This window comes from Enoplosus armatus, chromosome 21 (genome assembly GCF_043641665.1).
Source record: "Enoplosus armatus isolate fEnoArm2 chromosome 21, fEnoArm2.hap1, whole genome shotgun sequence".
In the NCBI taxonomy this organism is placed as follows: Eukaryota; Metazoa; Chordata; class Actinopteri; order Centrarchiformes; family Enoplosidae; genus Enoplosus; species Enoplosus armatus.
This window is the reverse complement of record NC_092200.1, coordinates 9,793,355-9,813,425: the sequence shown is the minus strand read 5'-3', so window position 1 is coordinate 9,813,425 and position 20,071 is coordinate 9,793,355. Positions and strand designations below refer to the sequence as shown.

General features: G+C 40.6%; 1 protein-coding gene across 1 annotated transcript; it reads right to left on the bottom strand.

The window, feature by feature from the left end:
* Window positions 1–1,856: 1,856 nt before the first annotated feature.
* rrs1 (ribosome biogenesis regulator 1 homolog) lies at window positions 1,857–3,188 on the bottom strand. Its single transcript, XM_070928251.1, has one exon. The coding sequence runs from the start codon at window positions 3,177–3,179 to the stop codon at window positions 2,121–2,123; it is 1,059 nt and encodes a 352-aa protein (XP_070784352.1). The 5' UTR covers window positions 3,180–3,188; the 3' UTR covers window positions 1,857–2,120.
* Window positions 3,189–20,071: the final 16,883 nt, after the last annotated feature.

The window sequence follows — 20,071 nt, the reverse complement described above, 5'->3', positions numbered from 1 at the left end:
GTGATTGAACCCCCCCCTCCTCCACACACACACCTCCCCTCTCCCGCTCTGGTGCGATGGAGCTTGGCTGTGATCTTGTGTCAGCGATTAAAAAGCATCCATCAATAACATGAGAGATCACTCAGGCAGACAATCACATCTGAGCGATGGAGGCTTGCTGCAAACCTCCAACCATTATAAAAATGACATGCGATGAACTTCAACTGCAGACTTTATTAACTAGGTGACAAATCTACCTAGAAAAGAGGTGCATTTCATTTTCCCAATTCATTGCAATCGAGGTCAACAGGAAATAAGATTGAAATCCTGTCAGGGGGGCTATGGATTAGATTAGTGAACTGTTTGTTTGAGCACTGTCTGGAAGAGGAAACAACTGTTAATGGATGAGACAACTAGTTAACATCATTATCTTTGGCCTCAGTGGCACTTGATTAAACTGCACCCACTCTGGCTTGAAGAGAAGTCTCTTTCAAAACAGGTTGCACATGAAATCACCTGTAGAGAACAAAATACACTCACTCAAGTGTGGCTCTTTTAGCTATTCGTAACTCTTCTCACCGCTCATAATTCAGTGATGCCTCCAGTCTAGACGCCAAGGCCAAGGCAAAGCCTTTACATAACCAAAAACAACAGCTAAGCCGCTTAGAATCGGATCTGATGTTTACTTCTAGGAAGGAGAAAATACACAAGCACTGAGCACCTCCGTGTTAGAGCATGTATCTGTCGGGACAAACCAGGGCAGCTATTAAAAATGCACATGAAACTCACCCAAGAAGCTGTTGTTGTTGTGCATCTCAGGTTTACTTACATTAGCAGAGATGCAGGTGATATTTTGGAATCATTAGATTGCATTAGCTACATCAACCATCACCACTCCATTAATAATATATTCAGTCTGTTGCTGAGATGTTTTCACCGGCCGGAGCTGCAGTTTCATTTAAGCAACCTGATTTAATACAGATAGTAGGTTTGGGTGATATAAATATATTGATATAAACACAACATGAAATTATACGTTTGTAAACAGGTAAGAAATTTTGCCATTTACACAAGGATATCTATCCCTTATTATTTCTGGGTATATTAGATCATTGTGCTCAATGTCTGAAATCAGTGAGCTGGACTGTTTACAGCAATATGAGATTTTTATGGGATTTTGGCATAAATGAGAAAGTAGCTTGATTAGTCAGGCTATTATTTTTAATTTATTTGATTTTAAATTAGCCAAAAAACAAACTCTGCAACAAGGTTACTTCATCCATAAACATTTATTTAACTTATTTTTCAGAAAATGTACTTTATAATGACGTATATTGAAATTACAAGATAAAATGACACATATCATACAGGGGTTTTTTTTCATATCAACCCACACCTACAGACAAGTCTTAGTTTTTTGATGCAGCCTGATTCCATTAGAAATAAGTCTTTCTTTACATGTCATAGCAGATTAATATGTATTAACCACTGCAATCCAGTTAGGTCTCCCAGTCCCAGCTGCTGCTATGCATGCTTACTAAAATGCCTAACTGGTACATCTACAGTAATATACTTCAGCTCAAGTTTCAATACGCCACAGGCTCACTGGGACACTTGAATACAACAGAGCCACTAAGTCAAAATCAGTTCAACATGTTTTCAAACATTCCTCTGTATTTAGACCATTTTACCTTAACTGCTGTTTTGTCTTGAATAAAAACACACTTTAAATCTTTCTCTACATCATTTCAAATACATTTTTTTGTATGTTGCCTCTGTGCTTTTCCTGCTGTTACAAGTCAAATGAGGGTCAATTAATATGTTTCATAGCTGTGACTTTATACGATTCTGCATTGAATTAAAAACGGGAAAGGAAACACAATCACCTAATGTTTAATTTGGGTTGCAGTTTACGTATTTTCCATTAACATTACACTTCTTAAATCAGTTATCCTCCATGAGTGCTGGGACAGATATGTACAGATTTGGTGACAGATTAAACATAAAACAGTGAAAGAGCCACGGAAACCTGGACAGTCCCGACATGACAGCCGCCAGTCTCAGTCATTTCATATTGCATCATTACAGTCCAGTCCAGCGTTGTGATGCCAAGGCACAAGGATACAGGAGGGTCAGCGTCCTCAGTGCTTCCCGGGTTTGCCTCTCCTCTTCCCTCCTCCAGCTTTCCCTCCAGGCTTACCTCCAGGTTTCCCACCTTTACCTTTCCCACCCTTTCCTTTGCCTTTTCCTGACATGTTGCCCTTGCGTCCCTTCTTCCCTGCTCCCTTCTTGTATTTTGCTGAGGCCTCCGCTCTGTCCTCCTCCCTCATCTGCTTATTGACAGCCTTGGTGATGTCCAACTTGGGCCTCTTGCTGTCCATCGTTTTCAGAAGCTCCAGCTGCTTCTCCCTCTCCTTAGAAAAGTTACCGACGAGGGGTTCAAACTTCCTCCTCTTGCCTGTGTTCTTTGGTGGTTTCTCTTTAGGCAGGCAGTCCTGGAACCTCCCCACGGATGCTGTGGAGGTTTTGGCCACACTCACAGCTCTGGACAGCTCGTCTTTGGACTGCTGGGCTGTAGGGGTCAATCCCACACCGGGCACTTTGATCTTCTGCGCCCTGGCGATGTTCTTCAGCCTGTTGAACTCGTTTTTGGCCACCCTCTCCTTCTTGGCTTTGTTGCGTTTGGCGAACTGGTCCTCATTCGGATCTGCGGTCTCCGGCACCTCAATCAGCCACTCCTTGGTGTCATCTTTGGCCCTCTTGTAGCCCCAGCGCCTCTTCCACTCCTTCGCAGTTTCATCCCAAACCAAGTTGGTCTTCTTCTTCTTCTGTATGCCCTTCAGCTTGGCGAACTCTTCCCATTTTGTAGGAGGTTTAGGTCTCGGAGGTGGTTTCTCTCGGGGCAGCGGGGTCGCCGGGTCCACTAATTTGACCACTATCGCCTCCTCGACCCTCTCCGTGGGATGTTTCCAGATCTCGTTGATGAGCAGCTGCGTGTTGTCACGAGCTAACGACCGCAGGAAGTCTTCTTTCTTCTGCTCCCTGAAGTCCCGGGACTCGATGCGGTTCTTGTCACACGCCAGCAGGTTGCCGATGTCAAAGTCCAGGTCCAGCTCTTTCTGGACGGAGATGCTTTTCAGTTTTTCTGCCTCTTCTTGCTCAGCTTTAGCCAGCAGCTCTTCCACACTGCACGCGGCCATGTTGGAAAGTGCTGTTCAAGTTTCACTCCCTACGTGTGGAAGAGAAAAACACGCGGAATTACTTCCGGGTCACAGTTAGCATGGGGCAGTTCCACCTGTAGCCACAAGAGGGCAACATTGTTCCATTTCATTTTTCTCAGTTTGTGTCTTTTTGGATTCATTTTTAATTCAACATTTTAACAACAACACACAGACACTGCATCTGTATATAACTGTATAACTGTACCGTGTATATATTTATATATGAAATAATACGAGAGGCGGCAAACTATAAAATACAAGAATAAAAAAGAAAAACAAACAATCACAATATAATGAGATACATAGAAAAAAAGGAAAAGAAAAGGGCAATCTGTTTCAAAAATCTTAAAGATCCCTTCCAGACATGCTTCAAGACACATCCGCTTTGAATAATAATATATAGAAATACATCTACCACAATATGCAAATATTTCTTATTCCTGATTTTAAACTAATAAACACAAGATGTCTCCTTCTTCACTGACAAGTTCCTTCTCACTGGAGGTTTCAAGTTTCCACATCACACGTGTAAAATGCGTACTGGACCAGCGATTGGCTTTCAAACTAGTTGCATATGCACTCAAGATTAAAGATTTCAGGTGAGCACAAAGAAACTTTCCACTTTCAGCAGATGAATGTGAAAACGGCCTTTTAGTGTCAAACTCATACATACATCATTCTGCACAGTGAAGTGACAATAAGCAAAACTTCTGTTTGAGTGGAGCTTTAAGGAATTTTTACATTTAAGGTTTTGTTTATGATTTAAAGTGAAAAAGTTAATAGTTAATAGTTTCATTTATGTGTATAGAATTTGCATAATATCACAATGTTGTGATATTATAGGTAACCTATTTCAGTTCTTTGTTGTGCATGAAAAAGGAATTTGATGTTAACTTACTAGCTGTTCTGTGGCTTTTGATTGTATCATATGGTCTTCTTCAGCAGATGGAGTTTGCTCAGATGTTCAAATTTCCAAACCTTTGAAGCACTTTCAGGACTTCTCGCCCATGTTGCCTTAAAAGATAAGACTGAAAGGTCATTCTTGACCTTGGAAACAGCAGTTGACAAATCATGCCAATGATCATGTGATACAATGGAAAGCGCCGTAGTAACTACTGTGTATTGAGACTGATTTGTCAACTGCAGTCCCCAATGTCAGGAATTCATTTTCAATCTCAAATTCAATATCTATATATTGAGTTACATTTTTTTTCATTTTCCACACTTTTAAAACATGTACAGTCCCCGTACTAATAGACATGTCTATCCTTATTAGTGCTCAGTATTGATTTATATGGTGTTTTCAGTCATTCACATTATTTAAACAGGTTGCAAACTGTTTGCAAACAGAAGGTATAGCCGAAAGGTCAATGAATTTTATTCTCCTGTGCTGAAAATGAAAGAAAGTGAAACACCGAAATACAAAAATTACATCAGTGACAAAACACTACTGAGAAACTCCAAAAACCTAAATCACAATGATTCTGATTCTGAAATAAAAGTAAAAATAGAAATGAATTAGCAAATAAAAAATAAATAGAATAACTTCTGCAATTCAAACAGAAGAACAAAACTAAAATAAAAATATACTTTTGCCGTGCATATATTCTTTTTTTTACAAAATCAGGGAGGCTTTTCTACCTGAATATACATTCTTTAAAGCATTGAGAAATATATGAAGGTCTTCTTTGGCGTTTTCATCTCTGTGAGTTTCTGCGCCATGACTCTTGTCATGGCTGCACATTATTTTAAAGTTATGGAGTTGTGATAAACTTCATAATAGGATTACTTTAAGTTTTTTCATGAGAGATTAAATTTGCTGAAGTATTAATATCCCTTCTTCTCTGTAATGTATTCTGTATGTGTTTCTCCTGTAGATCCAGGACACTAATAACTCTATTTTTGTCCTTGTCTCTACTGATTTGGAGGAGATGAAGGAGGACGAGGAAGAGGAGGAGGGGGGGTGTGGGTGTGTGGGGGGGTCCTATTACAATTGACTGACTGCTGGTTGCTCAAAGACGATGGTGTTATTATTTTGGGCTCCAGTAATTACATTCAGCGCCACACTTGCCATGTGAATGCTAACACTCTGACAGGCACAGAGATAAGGTCACAAGTGATGCCGTGTTTGGAGATGTGAGGAGGAAACGCATAATTAGTGGCCCAAAGTCCCTCTTCTGATTTAGAGAAGGCTATAAGGTCCTCTGTGACGTGAATGTATATCGTCAAAAATCACCCAATTTCCACCGGTTAGCTGCTGGTCTCGCTGCCAGGGTCATCCTCTGTCTCCACAAGTGTTGAAGGTTTTTTTTTGCTGACTTTGATCCAGGGTGAATTCAGCCAAACAGGATTACTTTTCCATGGTGTTTCTTTTATGGAAGAATACACATCACAGGCCGGATAAACTTCTCTATGAGCTGTGACCATGGAGCAAAGTCATTCGCGCTCTCAGTGTCTGCGTCTCCACAGCTCTTAAATGTGCTTAAAGGATAAGATTTAGAAATAGTTCTCTCCATAACATATTGCTGCTTTCATGTGAAAACCCTCCTTGCAGGTTTTGCTTTTTCTATTTGTTCGTTTCAGCCAAAGGAGCTCAATCCTCTTTGATTCTTTTTCTTTTTCCAAGTTCCTGAAAAATTGACATTTTGGACTTGCAGGAGGGTTTTAATCTGACATTGTGCAACTGACTGAGTCCCACCTGAGTTCACAGTGTAGCCAATGCAGAGTGTAATACACAGTGGTGGAAGAAATACTCGTCTATTCCAAATTTTAGAATCAAAATAGTATTGTAATAAGCATTGATAGTAAAAGTATTCACTCTGTAGAAGGGCCCATTTCACAATTGTATTCTATACATGGTTGATAATTACTGAAGCATTAATGTGTGAGCATGATTTTTATGTTGTAGCTGTCAAAGGTGGGCCTTTATATTGCCACGCAGCTTAATCTATGAAAATACATCATAATTCATTTGTTGATTATGTTTTTTATTGATAATCTCAATCTGTAACTAGTAACTAAAATTTAAAAATACATTACTTACAATACTGGAGTAAATGTACTTATTATTTATGTACTTCTTATTATTTTCCACCACTGGTAATATAACTAGATCTCTTTTTAAAATAAAAAATGCTTTCCATTTGCAGGAAGAAAAAATCTTGTTCAGTCTACATTTGTATCTGTTCTGGATTATGGTGACATCCTGCATAAACTTGATCCTGTTTATCATTCATCTCTGTGTTTTATTTGATTTAATTAATTCTTCTTAAACTTCCTGTCTATGTTTGGAAAATGCTTTGTCTCATTTCAAACAGCTATCAGACCCTCATCAAGGTGGATAATCTCTAGTCCTCAGAGTCTGTGCTGAACCTGCAGAACTGCATCGTTGTACGTGGGCTTGGAATAATTCACAAGACAAACCTCTTTTGGAAACACAACCTTCATATCAGGTATTGAAACACATTCAAAACATGTTTTATGAGACCGTCTCCTTTATACCTCTCAGGTCTCTGGTGTAAAAGAGATAATATATGTGTTGGGGCTTTCTGGTTAAATGAAGTTCAAATAAATAGGATAAAATAATCTTTCTCTACACACAAAGTAATAACCTTAAACGCTTGAAATCCAGGCAAAAGCACTTGATTTCAGCCCACACAACCACATAAGTGGAGCTAAACATCATCTAACCTTCATAGTGAAAGAGATCCTGAAATAGCTGAGATATAATGAAGACTTTAAGCCCTTTGCACATTTATATGCCCTTTTATGAATGAATACAACCTGTGAATGGTTCACTGAGCAGGGACAAACTCATAACTCTAACAGGATCAGTATTATCTAAAGGACTACAAAGGCCATTCATGCTGCATATCGTAGTCTATTTATAGAATATGTGCACATGAACTAAAATATTGCATTTTTCCAATTTATTTGAAGCTTTCCATAGTGTTTTTCAAGCTTATGCAGTGTATCAAAGTATCTCTACTCTGCATTTATTCACATAGAAAAATGTTAGTCATGTGAAGACCTGCGTGCTTCACTTCTTGTCATCTTCATCTTTAAATACCAGCTGACTGGTGGCCACCATGATCCGTGAATCACAGGGGGAAAGAAGGGACATTCATTCATGCAAAAAAACTGGCCCGAGGCTTGAAGCTTCCCTCTCCTTCCAAAAGTTGACCTGTTAGCATCAAAGAAGAGGTGAGAGCACCGGAGGGCCAGATACAGAAGGAGGGCAAAATAATCTCATCAGCACCATCCTGGCACAAATCAGACGTGATTAGCTGCTGACAGTTTGCTCATGTATTTATAGCGGTTTTAATATTACATAAAATTATTTGACCTGCTTCGCTGGAGGACAGAGACGTTATTTTTTTACATATTTTTTCCAGGATTTTGTGGAATATCATTCTGTTTCTTGTCTTCAAAGAACAACACACTTTAAATTTGCATGCTTAACATCAGACCATAAGGTGCAGTCTGCTTTTCTACAAAGAAAAAATAAGTGATTGAGCATGCAGAGGAGGATTTTCAAGGTTCGCACGTGTCACCGAGGCGTATAGGAGGTTGAAAAATATTCCCTGAACCTACAGTGAACTATAGATCCACTATTATGGTAAATATCATGGATAACAGCTTCACGTGAAATGAAGAAAGGAATCAATAAAAGGGACTGCCTGTCCAAGTTAACCCTAAGCTGCTCATGCAAAACAAAACATCCACATGACTGAGCTGTTAGCTGACAGGCTTAGGCACTTTTCTAGATTACATTCACTACTTCCTGTTTGCACTGTGAAAGGGAAATGAGCGTCTCCTGGCAAACAGAGTTTAGTTGGCTGACAGTTGAGGTCAGAGCCTTTATTGATCTGCTGTGGTTGGGACAGAAGCACCATTTGGCCCTGTGCTATACCTCATAGCTGCCTGCTGCTGCTAAACTACCGCCTGCTCCACGTGGTGTCACACTCTGAGAAGGACAAGCCAGAAGATAAACTGCATCATCTGTTTTTTGTTTTTTTTGCAGGATAAAGAGGCATCAACAAAGGCTTCACTTTGCTGCATCTCGTGTATTAATTTCAAGCCTTTTAAAAAATGACAAAAGAGAGCAAAAGGTAATCCTGTGTTTAGACCTCTTGCTGTGACAGGTGTTACCCGGCTCTCAGGAACCAGGTCACAGTGGGTGTGCTGTTTGCAGGTGAGCAGGAAACACAGCTGTGGTCTCCCGGAAGTGCGCACTCCTCTCCGTCCAGCTGACGCGATTGAAACAGTTCAACTGCTCCCCAAAACTTGGCTTGGTTCCTAGAACCGGCACGGCATGGAGGGGAGAGTCCTTGAGATATCATTCCAACCACATTACCAGTGTGTGTGTGTGTGTGTGTGTGTGAGGGGGGGTGCACGAACATGCAAGCGAGTGCCTGACGTGCGTGTTTGTGCGAGCGAGTGTGTATGTGCTGCAGTGGCTCCATGCTGGATGTTGGAACCAGACAGAGCTGGTTAGTGCCTGGTGTCATGGCAACTTACAGAGGTCATCCCTCAGTTTGGTATTCAGCAGCACTGTGGGGGCTTATTGCAGTGACATCATCGGGTACACCCTGTGTTTCGTTAAGCCAGGGCCTACACCAAGTTGTGAGAATAATGATGAAATGATTAAAGACTCTTTTTGTCTCCCTCATCAACAGCTGGCACTTGTTTCTATATATTTTCAGTCAGGATTTAGGACGTACATACAGCACCTCGCTGCAGGTCACAGCCATCCCATCATTTCCATTCAGTCAAAATTATAATCATTTCAAATCCACAAGTGCAAATACAACCATCAGTGTAATATGACTGTATACACATCTAGAAAGTTAGAAAGACGTGAACTTGTCAGACCTCTGTAGCTCGCTCTTTATCACTGCTTGAAGCTAGCGGCTCCGGCCGACATTAGCTAATACTAGCCAACACACCCAAACCTCCGACCGAAATGTCTGCGGTCGAGTTGCATTGTGGGTAATGTAAGCGCCAGATTTTGACAAGGAATAAGATTGTGTGGAATAAAAATGACGACATCTCTGGTTCTGCTGCTTTGATATTTTTTGCGAAGCGTTAGATAAGCAGATCGATACTATCTCATGTCTGTACAGTAAGTATGAAGCTACTGCAGGAGGCTGGTTAGCTTAGCTTAACACAAAGACTGGAAACAGGGGGAAACAGCTAGCCCAGCTCGGATGTAAAAACCTACTATGTCTTGGCCGTGTGCAGTAACTTCCTGAAATAACCTCCTGTAAAACCACAAAGTGTCGTTTTCACATTTTGTTTTTTATACTAATAAAACTAAAGAGATATAACGTGTTAATTAGTGGATTTGTAAACTTTGGACAGAGCCCTGTTAGCTGTTTTCCTGTTTCAAGTCTTTGTGCTAAGCTACACTAACAGTAATGGTGATAGCTTCATATTTAGCCGACAAATATGAGAGTGGTATCAATCTTCTCATCTAACTCTCTGCAAGAGAGCGAATAAGTACATTTCCCAAAATATCAAAACATTCCTTTAAAATCAGCACAGCTGCACACAACAACTAGCTAGGTGAACAATGCAGAGGCATCATGGTTCAATTTGTTCCGCCACAGATTCCACCAGTCTTTCACCTCATAATCATGTTAAATCTCCACTGGGCCTCATGACTTGTGGAGTGTCTTTAAATAGCTTGTCATCTTCTTCTACAGCCTGTAGTATTTCTCACATACTTATAATGACATCCAACAACACACACACAGGAGAAGAGAGAGAGGAGCAGAAACACCAACTTTTGCCAAACCTGTGCAGCCTAACGTGTCATCCAGCCCCTCAGGTAGAGCCTGAGAAATCCTCTTTGAAGCTTCGGTGCAGCTCCAATAATGAGGGGGCTGAGCGCCGGGCCCTACGTGAGGGGGCATCCAGGGCCATTATTGATCCCCCGTTAATTAGTCCGTAGGTGCACATTGGCGCATAATTAGACTGATACTGAGCTTAATGAATGCAGACAGCCACTAATTCCTCTGGGGAATCTTTCACTGCAGGAAGGATGTAGAATTTGGTCAATCAGACATTATTTGGGAGAAAAGCTTGCTCGTTATAGATATAATATACACAGATAAGAGCTGAACAGGCCATATATAATATATTGTATAGTACTGCTTTTTAATGCCATTTAATGAGCACTGATAAGCCTGTGTCAAAATGTGGCTTACAAAAAGAGAGCAAGCCACCCTGATGACGTACCCTTCACATGCTTTATCAAAGACAAGAGGGCTTTCAGCCACTAAGTGCTACTCAACTTGACGCCAACTGATTTGATGGCAATGGACCATGAGGAATGTAAGAAGAAAAAAATATGATACCGAAAGAAATTGTCTCAAACAAAATATGCATTCTGACAAGTGACAAAATGGCCTTTTCAGAGTGCTGTTGTCTCCCTCGTGGGCTGCGAGTCGTGCACCGCTGATGTCTCAAGAGGGATTTGTAGAGCCATTTGGACATTTTATATGTCTATTGAGCTTCAAAAACTCTTAATCATTTGTGACCACAAGTGGAAAGTGTTGAGTGGGAGATGCGAGTCAAGATGTAAAAGGATGATTCCAAATCAGTGACACAGAGGCCAAGTTTAGAGATGAACAAGCTGTTTAATTTATTCTGGCAGTGGTTATGTAGCTTTTGCATTTTCCATCTCTGTAATTGGACAGTCCATTAGTCCATTTCTGACCTCACAGACATCTGTAGCAGGTGATGATGTTGCACTCTTTCTTTTATGATATATTCAGTGCAGAGCATTGCACCCTGAACAGGCTGAGATTCCAAGATAATCACCCAGGAATACTGCACAATTCAACAGGAGCGACTCCTCCTGTGTCAGTCAATGTTGCTGAATGAGTCAGAGGTGCGGCGCTCATTAGCAAAAGGGCAGAAGTCACCTTGCTCCACTCATCCTCAGGGCCTCTGTCACTTATCGCTAACAGAGTGTCAGTGTGTCACTGGCATGCTAAACATCCCCGTATGATCAGATTCATGTCGGAGTAGAGGATCCGTGATGATAATATACAGTCCGTCTCCTGCTCTCATGACTGCGACCCTCAAAGTGACTCCTGTCAGCCAGTTTGCTTTGTTCTCCAAAAAGTTGTCTGATCAATGCTGTGATTAAATGTTGGTCACACATCACGCAACCCTTTGGCCTGACGTGATGCAACAGTCCCTAATTGCAAGCTACATTCACCCAACTGTCCTCTCTTGTAGCATGACAGACGCCGAACAGCATCAGGATCCCAGGGGACGTTCCTGAGCTATAAATAATATGGATCACATACATCTATGCAGGGGCCCTCAAGCATCGGTATGCTGGCTTTGATATGTAAATCTACTCCCCCCCCACCCCCCCCACCCCATGCCCTAGAGTTTGAGTAAGTGAAACAATTTAGAAGAATTTCACAAGGCGTCTCAGGTTGAGAATACTGAAACACTCCTAAAATAACATTTGATCTTAGAGTTAAAGCATCATTTGTGTTCAACTGTGATCTGAACTGTATGTTCAGATTAATGAGTTATGATTATGATTTTATTGCTAAGGCTGAGGCTAAATTGATTATGAACTGCCAACTCTCTGATTTGCATTTAAAAGCCAATCCTGGGTATCTGCAAAAAGTAGAAACACCACATGAGGAATGGAATTCATACATAACAAACGCAAAGGTGAGTCATTCATATGTTGATTGCCTATTAGTAGAATGTGTCTGCTTTAAATGATTAACGTTTGCTTGCAAAGCAACATGAAAGCAACTATTGGAAATCATGACAGCAGGCGCCCAACGGGGACAAAGTGCATCGGAAAAGAGGTGCGCTGGTCACAAATGGAGGCTTGGAAATGTTGTGGTTAAGTGCCTCAAATGTACAGCCTCAAATATGACCACTGAATTGAACCGGCACCTCATTCTGGAGAAAACTGTAGGTTGTGACCTTCAGCATACAAAGCTTGAATGTATGGCAGGGCTGCCTTTCAGAGACCACTTTTATCTAATGCCTGCGCACAAAGAGGAAAAACCTGGTGTAAGGAGCATAAAACCTGCACCCCTGAGAAACGAAAAGATCTGAACATCAATGAACCTTTATGGGAAGTTTTGGATCTCTGCATGCAAAGCAGATTTCCACCTCCTTCATCCTTCAAAGAGGGAATTTTTCTATTCAATAAACACAGTTTTAGACTGTGACAGCATCTAAAGAAGGCTTGAATCTGTTTTCAAAGCAAAGTGTAATGCTGCACCCCTCTTGATATTATTTGGTCTTTCAGTTATTTCGTCCACACTTGCTCGGGCTCTGAGGTTAGCTGTTGCTCTGCTCTATTGTAATTTAGGACTCACCAGGAAGTGAACAGGAGGCTGTTAAATGAGCTGAGATGAAAATGGCAGAGGTCAGTTAAGTCTGAGGAAATAAAACAGGTCTTTCATGTATGCAGTGTCTACTAACATCCTGGTCTGTCATGAGAATACACACACACACACACACACACACACACACACACACACACACACACATACAGACTCACACATCCACATTTCCTCAAACAAGCACCTCAAAGTGAAACCAAACGTCACCAGCGCTGTGTTAATTCTCAGGTTTTATTTTTGAGTTTATTTAAGACTTTTCTCTGGAGCAGAGATTCATGGATCATTTACACTCCAGTTTCATTTGCTCGTTGCCTGCGTACATGGTGTCAATGGAGAGCAGTGCAGAGTGACAGCCGCAAGGCCTCAACTCCATATGTACTCCCAAATAAAACATGATGATTCAGTGTCACAGATGTTTTAGAACAGATAATCGCTGCCGGATCCATTTTGCGATTCTTTACATGCCGTCACAGGCAGGGGGGAGGAGGGGTGCAACAAAGCGGCGCCTTGACTGTAATTGTGTCAGTCACCTCGGGCTATCTACAACCTACTTGTGGTTAGTTAGGCTTCTGCCCTGTTTGAAAGTCATTGCCAACCCAAGTTAAACTAAACTATGTCCGCCCCAGGGCTCAGTGTTATATCACACAACTCAATCAGGCAGATGGCTGCATATACTTCGTCTCAGCTCAGCTTTGCTTTCTGCTGGGGTTTCATCAGTGTGAAGTATGCATTGTTGTGAGCATGATAGAAACACATAGCCATGCATAAATACACGTGTGCTGGGATACAAAAAAAACAACAACTTGTGCATAGTGGGAAGCAATGGCTTCCAGCTCAATGCAGAGGGAGAGATTGGTGTTGTGCCAATATCCAAATCCCTCATCTAATTAATGTTTACATAACTGTGCCTAATGTAATTCATTCTCGCCCATGTTGAGAGGGGTCAAGGAGCCTGGGGAAGCCCACCTGAGTTGACAATCGCCTGCGTGGGAGTTGTATGCACAGCCCAGTGAACTGGACACATCAGGAGGGATTGAGGGGAGGAAAAGAAAAAACACTCTAATTACAACCCCCCCCCCCTCCCCACACACACACACACAGTTTGCAAACAGTGATCACAGAGCAGTTCAGTAATCAAACTGAAAGTTCTTGGAAAAGTTGTTGTAACCTATTGGCTATGATCACCGAATATTTGTTCTCCACACACTGATTAAAATGTAAAAGTGCAAACAACAATTAGCTATGTAAATGCATGTACTCAAATGTAATGACCTGAGATGAAATTAATTTCTTCTATTTACAGTATCCTGCAGCAGCACGGAGTCTAAAGCAATCACAACCTCCCACCATCACAGAGCACTTAGTGACTTTTTAAAAGGCGCTGTAATCTAATTGCAAGGAATCGCAAAAGCAAATCTAAATTGCTGTCTCTTCAGGGCAAGGGCGACAAAGACAAACCTCAATTTTATCTCATGTGACGTATGTCAATTTTTATTCTCAAGGAACATAATAAAGAAAAGCAAAGAGAGTATTCTCTCTTACACACAAAGCAAGTTTAAATATAGTAATGAGTCAAAGGGAGTGTTTGTTGTAGGTTGTCACAATGGCAAGGATAATTGTGTAGTGAGAGAAACACATTTAATTGTGCTATAATTAGATAAAAATTACTCCCATTCTCTTACAGTGTTGTCTGTGCTACATCACAGCACTTGGACACACAGATCAAAAACTTCCCTGCCGTTTTGGAGATACAGTAGAAAACACATGTGAAGGTTACATCATTAGCAGTTATTATGATGACGTTTGCCTTAGCTCTTGTTCATGACTGGGAGCTTTCATCACTACAGAGAATTACTGAGGGCTAAAAAAACAAAGGTAAGAAAACGGTAAAAAAAAAACAAAAAAAAACGACATGGCAAAGATACAATTTTTGGATACTGGAAAGGATTTTCTAAAGATTAAGAAGATGGTACAATGTGAACCTTACGACAAAGAAGAGATTTAAGAGCTGAGGCAGGATGTGTTAAGCGGCTTAGACTACATACAGAGGTCAGTGTTAGCAAGCAAACTGACACTGTTAAATCTACAGATAGAGGTTATTTAATTCTAACCGAGGATTCAAAAGTGCAAAAACTTGATGCCAAGAGAGGCTAAAAGTAGGATGTGTGGTAGTGAAAGTAGACCCTGAAAGAGGCAGCTGAGCAGCGAGATGCAGCACTCGAACATAATAAAGCACAAAAAGGGCTGCAGAGGTCTCGCTCTTGACACAGATAACCCCGTATGAAACACAACAAACACAAAACAGGCAACTGGTAGTAGCATCAGAGCATCACCAGCAGGGTATCCTCGGGCCTGCCAATGCGGCTGAAGCAGAGACAGTAACTGAGGCAGCGTAAAAGGAGGAAGATGCGGTTGAAATTACATTGTGGGCAGCCTGCGATGTGCTGCCATCGCCGCAGAAGCTCAGGCGGCGGCTGTGTGAAAACCATACGTATCCTCTGGGCTCAGACACAGCGGTGCTTCAACATATCAGGATGCAAAGTCTTTCACAAGGTCAATATGCTTGGCAGCATAACAACAGCCTGGCAGCTGCAATTGAGAGCATATAAACACAAACTAATTTTTTTTTACCCTTTAGCAGCACAGAACCCAGTAAATAAAACTTTAAGAGAAAGTGAAGGCAGCTAGGAGGGGCTAGGCATCAGGACATCCATAGGGAATCCTTGTAAATGAGTGAGATACAAACTACAATTTATCATATTAGAAGTTGTATATTATCACTGTCCTGTGAAAACTAAGTATCTCCAAAATGTCAGCTTCTCATATCCTGTTTTCAGCAAGCACCTAAAAGTTTATTTTTCAACTGTAAAATGTCCTGCTAAGTACATATTTTGGTCACAATTCTTTACTAATCAAATCTAAGGGAATGATTTGACATCTTTTGGAAATTCGCTGTCTTTCTGAGAGAAGATTGACACCACTCTCACATTTGTCATTAAGATGAATATGGAGACAATTCAAGATTTATATGGGGGTTGTGTTCCAAACTTTTGCATGTAGGTTTTTATTAAATGAACAAAAACCTGTTTGCTCAAAGCTCACTAACTTGTTAATTAATGAGCTTTAGAAGTGCTGGTAGACACATTTTGTTACCTTTGGGCCTTTGCGTATTTCTCAAAATGTCAAACTTTTCCTTGAAGGGGTCTTCCTCTTATCAAAAATGTTGGTTATGTTATATGTTTATGTTAAAAAGCGAATATTGGCTGATATATTGTTATCTGCTTTTTTAAAACTCTTAATTAATTATATCGGTATCGATCTTAAAAGTCCAGTATGGTTGGGTTGATTTGTGCAGATTGTGATTAAGGAAAGACAGATTTCTGTGGATAATCTATATATGTTTGACTTTATTACCCAAATGACAAACCTCTTTCTATCTGCTAACTTTTCTCAAACATCAAAGTTAGGTTTCTACACAAACAGCTCAAGAGACGGTTACACCAGATCCTCCTAAATGCTAAATGTTTGGAAGACCTCCCATAATCACTGGATAAAGGGTCGGGGGAGGGGGGGGATAGTGAAGGACAGTGTAGTTCCTGGCACCTCTTCTCTGCCTGACAGCTGCCCCGGTGTCACTCTTGAGTCGTCCAATCAATCACTCACGCTGATGAATTTACTTGACCAGACCAGCTCGCGTGTCCGACTACCTGCCGACCGTCCTCACTGTACCTGCATCTTCCTCCTCTCTGTCTGAGTTTTCTGTATCTCTGATCATAAGCATCCGTACTGTATATCCACTCTCTCTGGAGGGGTGAAGCCTGATGTTGAAAGGCTTCTGACAGAGGAGCGCTGCAGATTAATGTGTGTATCTCTGTTGATTGATTCATTACATTAGTTTTATTTGACTAGTTCAGTTGATTGATGCCGTGCTCTGGAAGCTTTTAAATTACAGCCACTCAGTCGAATTAATCACAGAGAGCAAAGTTCAGTCCAGCAATGATTCTCTGACATAGTTTAAGTTTTCAAGACCACAGTTTTATTTATTAAAAACACGTTATTCATTGTACATTATACATGTGTTCCTTCTTTCTTCTATCCTTTCTTTTCAGTGTGCTGCTGTCTGGTGTAATTGTCTCATTTTTTTGTTTGGCCCGGTGCCCCTCTGTGATCGGTGCCTGTTAGCTCCTCGCTGATGATCAGAGAAACAAAAGGAGGGAATATAGATACCTCCACAAACAATCAGAGACGAGGAATACTTTGCAACTTACTGTAGAAAACCCTCAGTCACCGTAACCAACAGAGAAAAGAAAAGAAAAGATTGTCAAAGGTTGACAAAGTCATTCAATTTACTCAGTGGTAAAACATGTACAGATAAAGAGCTCAGTTATGTCCAGTGTGTTTTTATTGGACACTTTTCTAATGATCCTCTGATGTGATAAAGACAAAATCAAGACTATATATTGATGGTCAGTTTAGTCCCCTTCCTGCTCAAGGGCTGTCAAAATATTTGCTCCATCACAATATATAACACAGTCAGTTCTGTATATTTATTGTTTTCCTCATCAGACTATTTTAAAACGCACATTCTGAAAAACAACAATGCATCTCGTCCTGCACAAACACATCTGATTTCACTGCATCTTCACTGGCTTGCATGCTGTCTAATGCGGTGGAGGACATCCGTTATGTGTGCTATGAGGCAAATGCTCAGTGCGACCATCTGAGAGCTTTTGTGCACATGGCAGGAAGCCCCCACGCACAGAGGCGGGTCAAGGCTTTCTTGGAAACTAGCAACTAGCGATCAACTCGCTGAAGTATTCACCGCTCAGAATGAGAATATCACATCTCCGATTTCTTATAGACAAAGACCCAGAAGTCAACTCTGACATAATTGATGTCAAATGTGCCTTTTGACATGTGTTGACTAAACTGGTCACTGTTGGGGTGATAGATGTGCATTTCTATTATGATGCAGTCTTGGATATCCTTGCGCTGAACCGCAACTTGCTTTTGTTTGAAAATAATAAAAATAGCAGCAGACATGCTTGGTTGAAGAAAAGAGCATGCGGCCTCCACCTACACTGACTGTTTTCTCTGATTAGCACTCCTCTTGACAATAAATACTACCAAAACTGACTGCATCTGCTCTTCAAAACAAAGCATACGACTGGGAAGAGTTTTGCCATTCACATTAAAATATGACATAAGGAAAAAATGCTTATATAATAGTAGACATCACCATTTTAATCTGCATATTGGCAACTTCGCCTGGTCTGATGAACTTGTCTTGCATCTTAACCCGGATACAAAGTCCTCATATAAACACATCTGAGTTAACCACTGATCAAACCAAAGTGACAGACATCCACAGAGACAGGAAGAAGAAGCCCGTTCAACCATTTCAGCCTTCATGCCTCTGATTGTTACATGGAATGAGGGTAGAGAGAGATCTTTATGGTCACTGACGCTCAGAGACAAGCCATGTCTAAAATAAAGAAAAGCATTTGAAAGGTTTCTCTGCTCTGGACGTTTTCTGTCACGTCTGCCTGTATGATAACTGTCAGTGTCGATGCATATGATGTTTGTCAATCACTCTGCATTAAGGCCTGGAGTTACTTTGTTCTCCTGCGGCTGATTATACTTTACGGATGCATAAAGAAGTGACAGACTCAGTATTTCAGAGTTATAAATGATTTAAACCTAAACCATGAGACTACACAGGGAAGACAGTATCAGCATTATTATATGTTCAGATTAAGGGGCCCCTGAGAGCCAGTTATGGTTAAAGGGTGCTTCACAAAAAAAAAAAAAAATAGGTTACAATTTTGGTAGAATGGCTCTGCCCTAGATTTCTCTTGATGTGGCAATTTTTGTGACATTATGAAGCAGTCAAATCGAGACAGTCTAAGAGTGGACATCAGCGTCCCCCTGCATTTTAGTGAAACATAACTCGTGTGTGTCACGTATCACTGAGACACAATAGCATTTAATAACATGAAATCATGCACAGAGGCAGAACATTTAGCATTTTCCTGAAACAGAACTAAACCCTTAAATACATACCTCATCTTATACGTTCTCTTTGATACACTAGCTATCATAATAGCAATGTACAACCTCTGATCGATTGATGAAACATTTCATTTTGACTAAATGGTGAGATAGACCATAGATCACGCGTCAATGCTGAATAGCACGGCAGGTAATTCATTTTCCAGTAGAAGTGCAGCAGAACATTTTTTTTTGTCACGTGAAGTCATTTAAATCCTGATGTGTACAATAAAATAGCCTCCTTAAACATAATTTATATGTGATATCTTATTTATTTGAGATAGTGGTAAGACAATACTGCATCTAGTATTCAGGTTAAATATATTTATACTTTTCTTTCTTATAAATCCCTTGAAAAGACCGAAATCAACAATGAAGTGATCCTTCTAACAAGTATTGTCTGTGTATCCAAAGCCTGATATATCTTATTACTTGTCTAAAAACTATTAAAAACACATCAGTGAACGCCACTGTTGCACTGGGTGACATGTTCCTTCATTAAGATGAATATGGGCACTTTATTTTATTTCCAACTTACACCATCCTGGTGTTGTAAACAGTAACTAGCACACCAAATGTTTATTTGTGGTCCTGAACAAATGCAACATTTACTCTTTTTTGAGTAACCTTTCCTAAAAACTACAGCTGCTCTGGGAAGTTATTGAGGCTTTTATGCAAATGAAACGATATATTGTGACCTGTTTTAAAAGGTTTACAGCTTCATAGGAACAAACAGGCTCCAGCTGAGTGCCACAGACAGAGGAGAGACGTCAGAAAGTAATAAAAGATGGGCTAGTAGATTGTTGGTTTTGGTGTTTTCACAGGATTTGTTGGCAAAAAGAAAAATATAGAAAAACACCAGACTTATCTTTTAATTCAATGTCTTCAGTACATTATGCATAGACAGATGGTTAGACCTGCGTATCCACAGAAAAGCTTTTTAAATTAAAGTTACTTGGATGTTTAGTCTCCTAATCGTTGAATTGAACTGGAAAACCAAGCCATGGTTGTGAACAAACAGAAAAAGGAATTTGGATATATAGGAGATTAAATACTTTTCTTCCACGACCCTGTGTGAGGAGGTTGGATCCACTATGTGAACAAGCAAGCCTCTGGTTCAACACCTTCAAAGCTACACATGTTAGATTCATATAGACAGAACGGCCCTGGGGTTTTTTCGCTGCATTATGGACAGCTTTGCTTCACACGTTCTCATGCAGGCCGCATACACACTGTTAAGTTGCATGCAAACCATAGAAGAAGCCCGGGAAAGCCAGCTGTCTCATGTTTAATTTTTCAAAAGGTGATCATGTCAAGAGCTTCAGAAGATTGTTATATTTCATTACTTGCTTGTAAAATGTTTAAACATGCATAAAGACAAATTCAAAATAGCTCCTTTTTTAAAAGCAGCTGAGTTGCACAGAA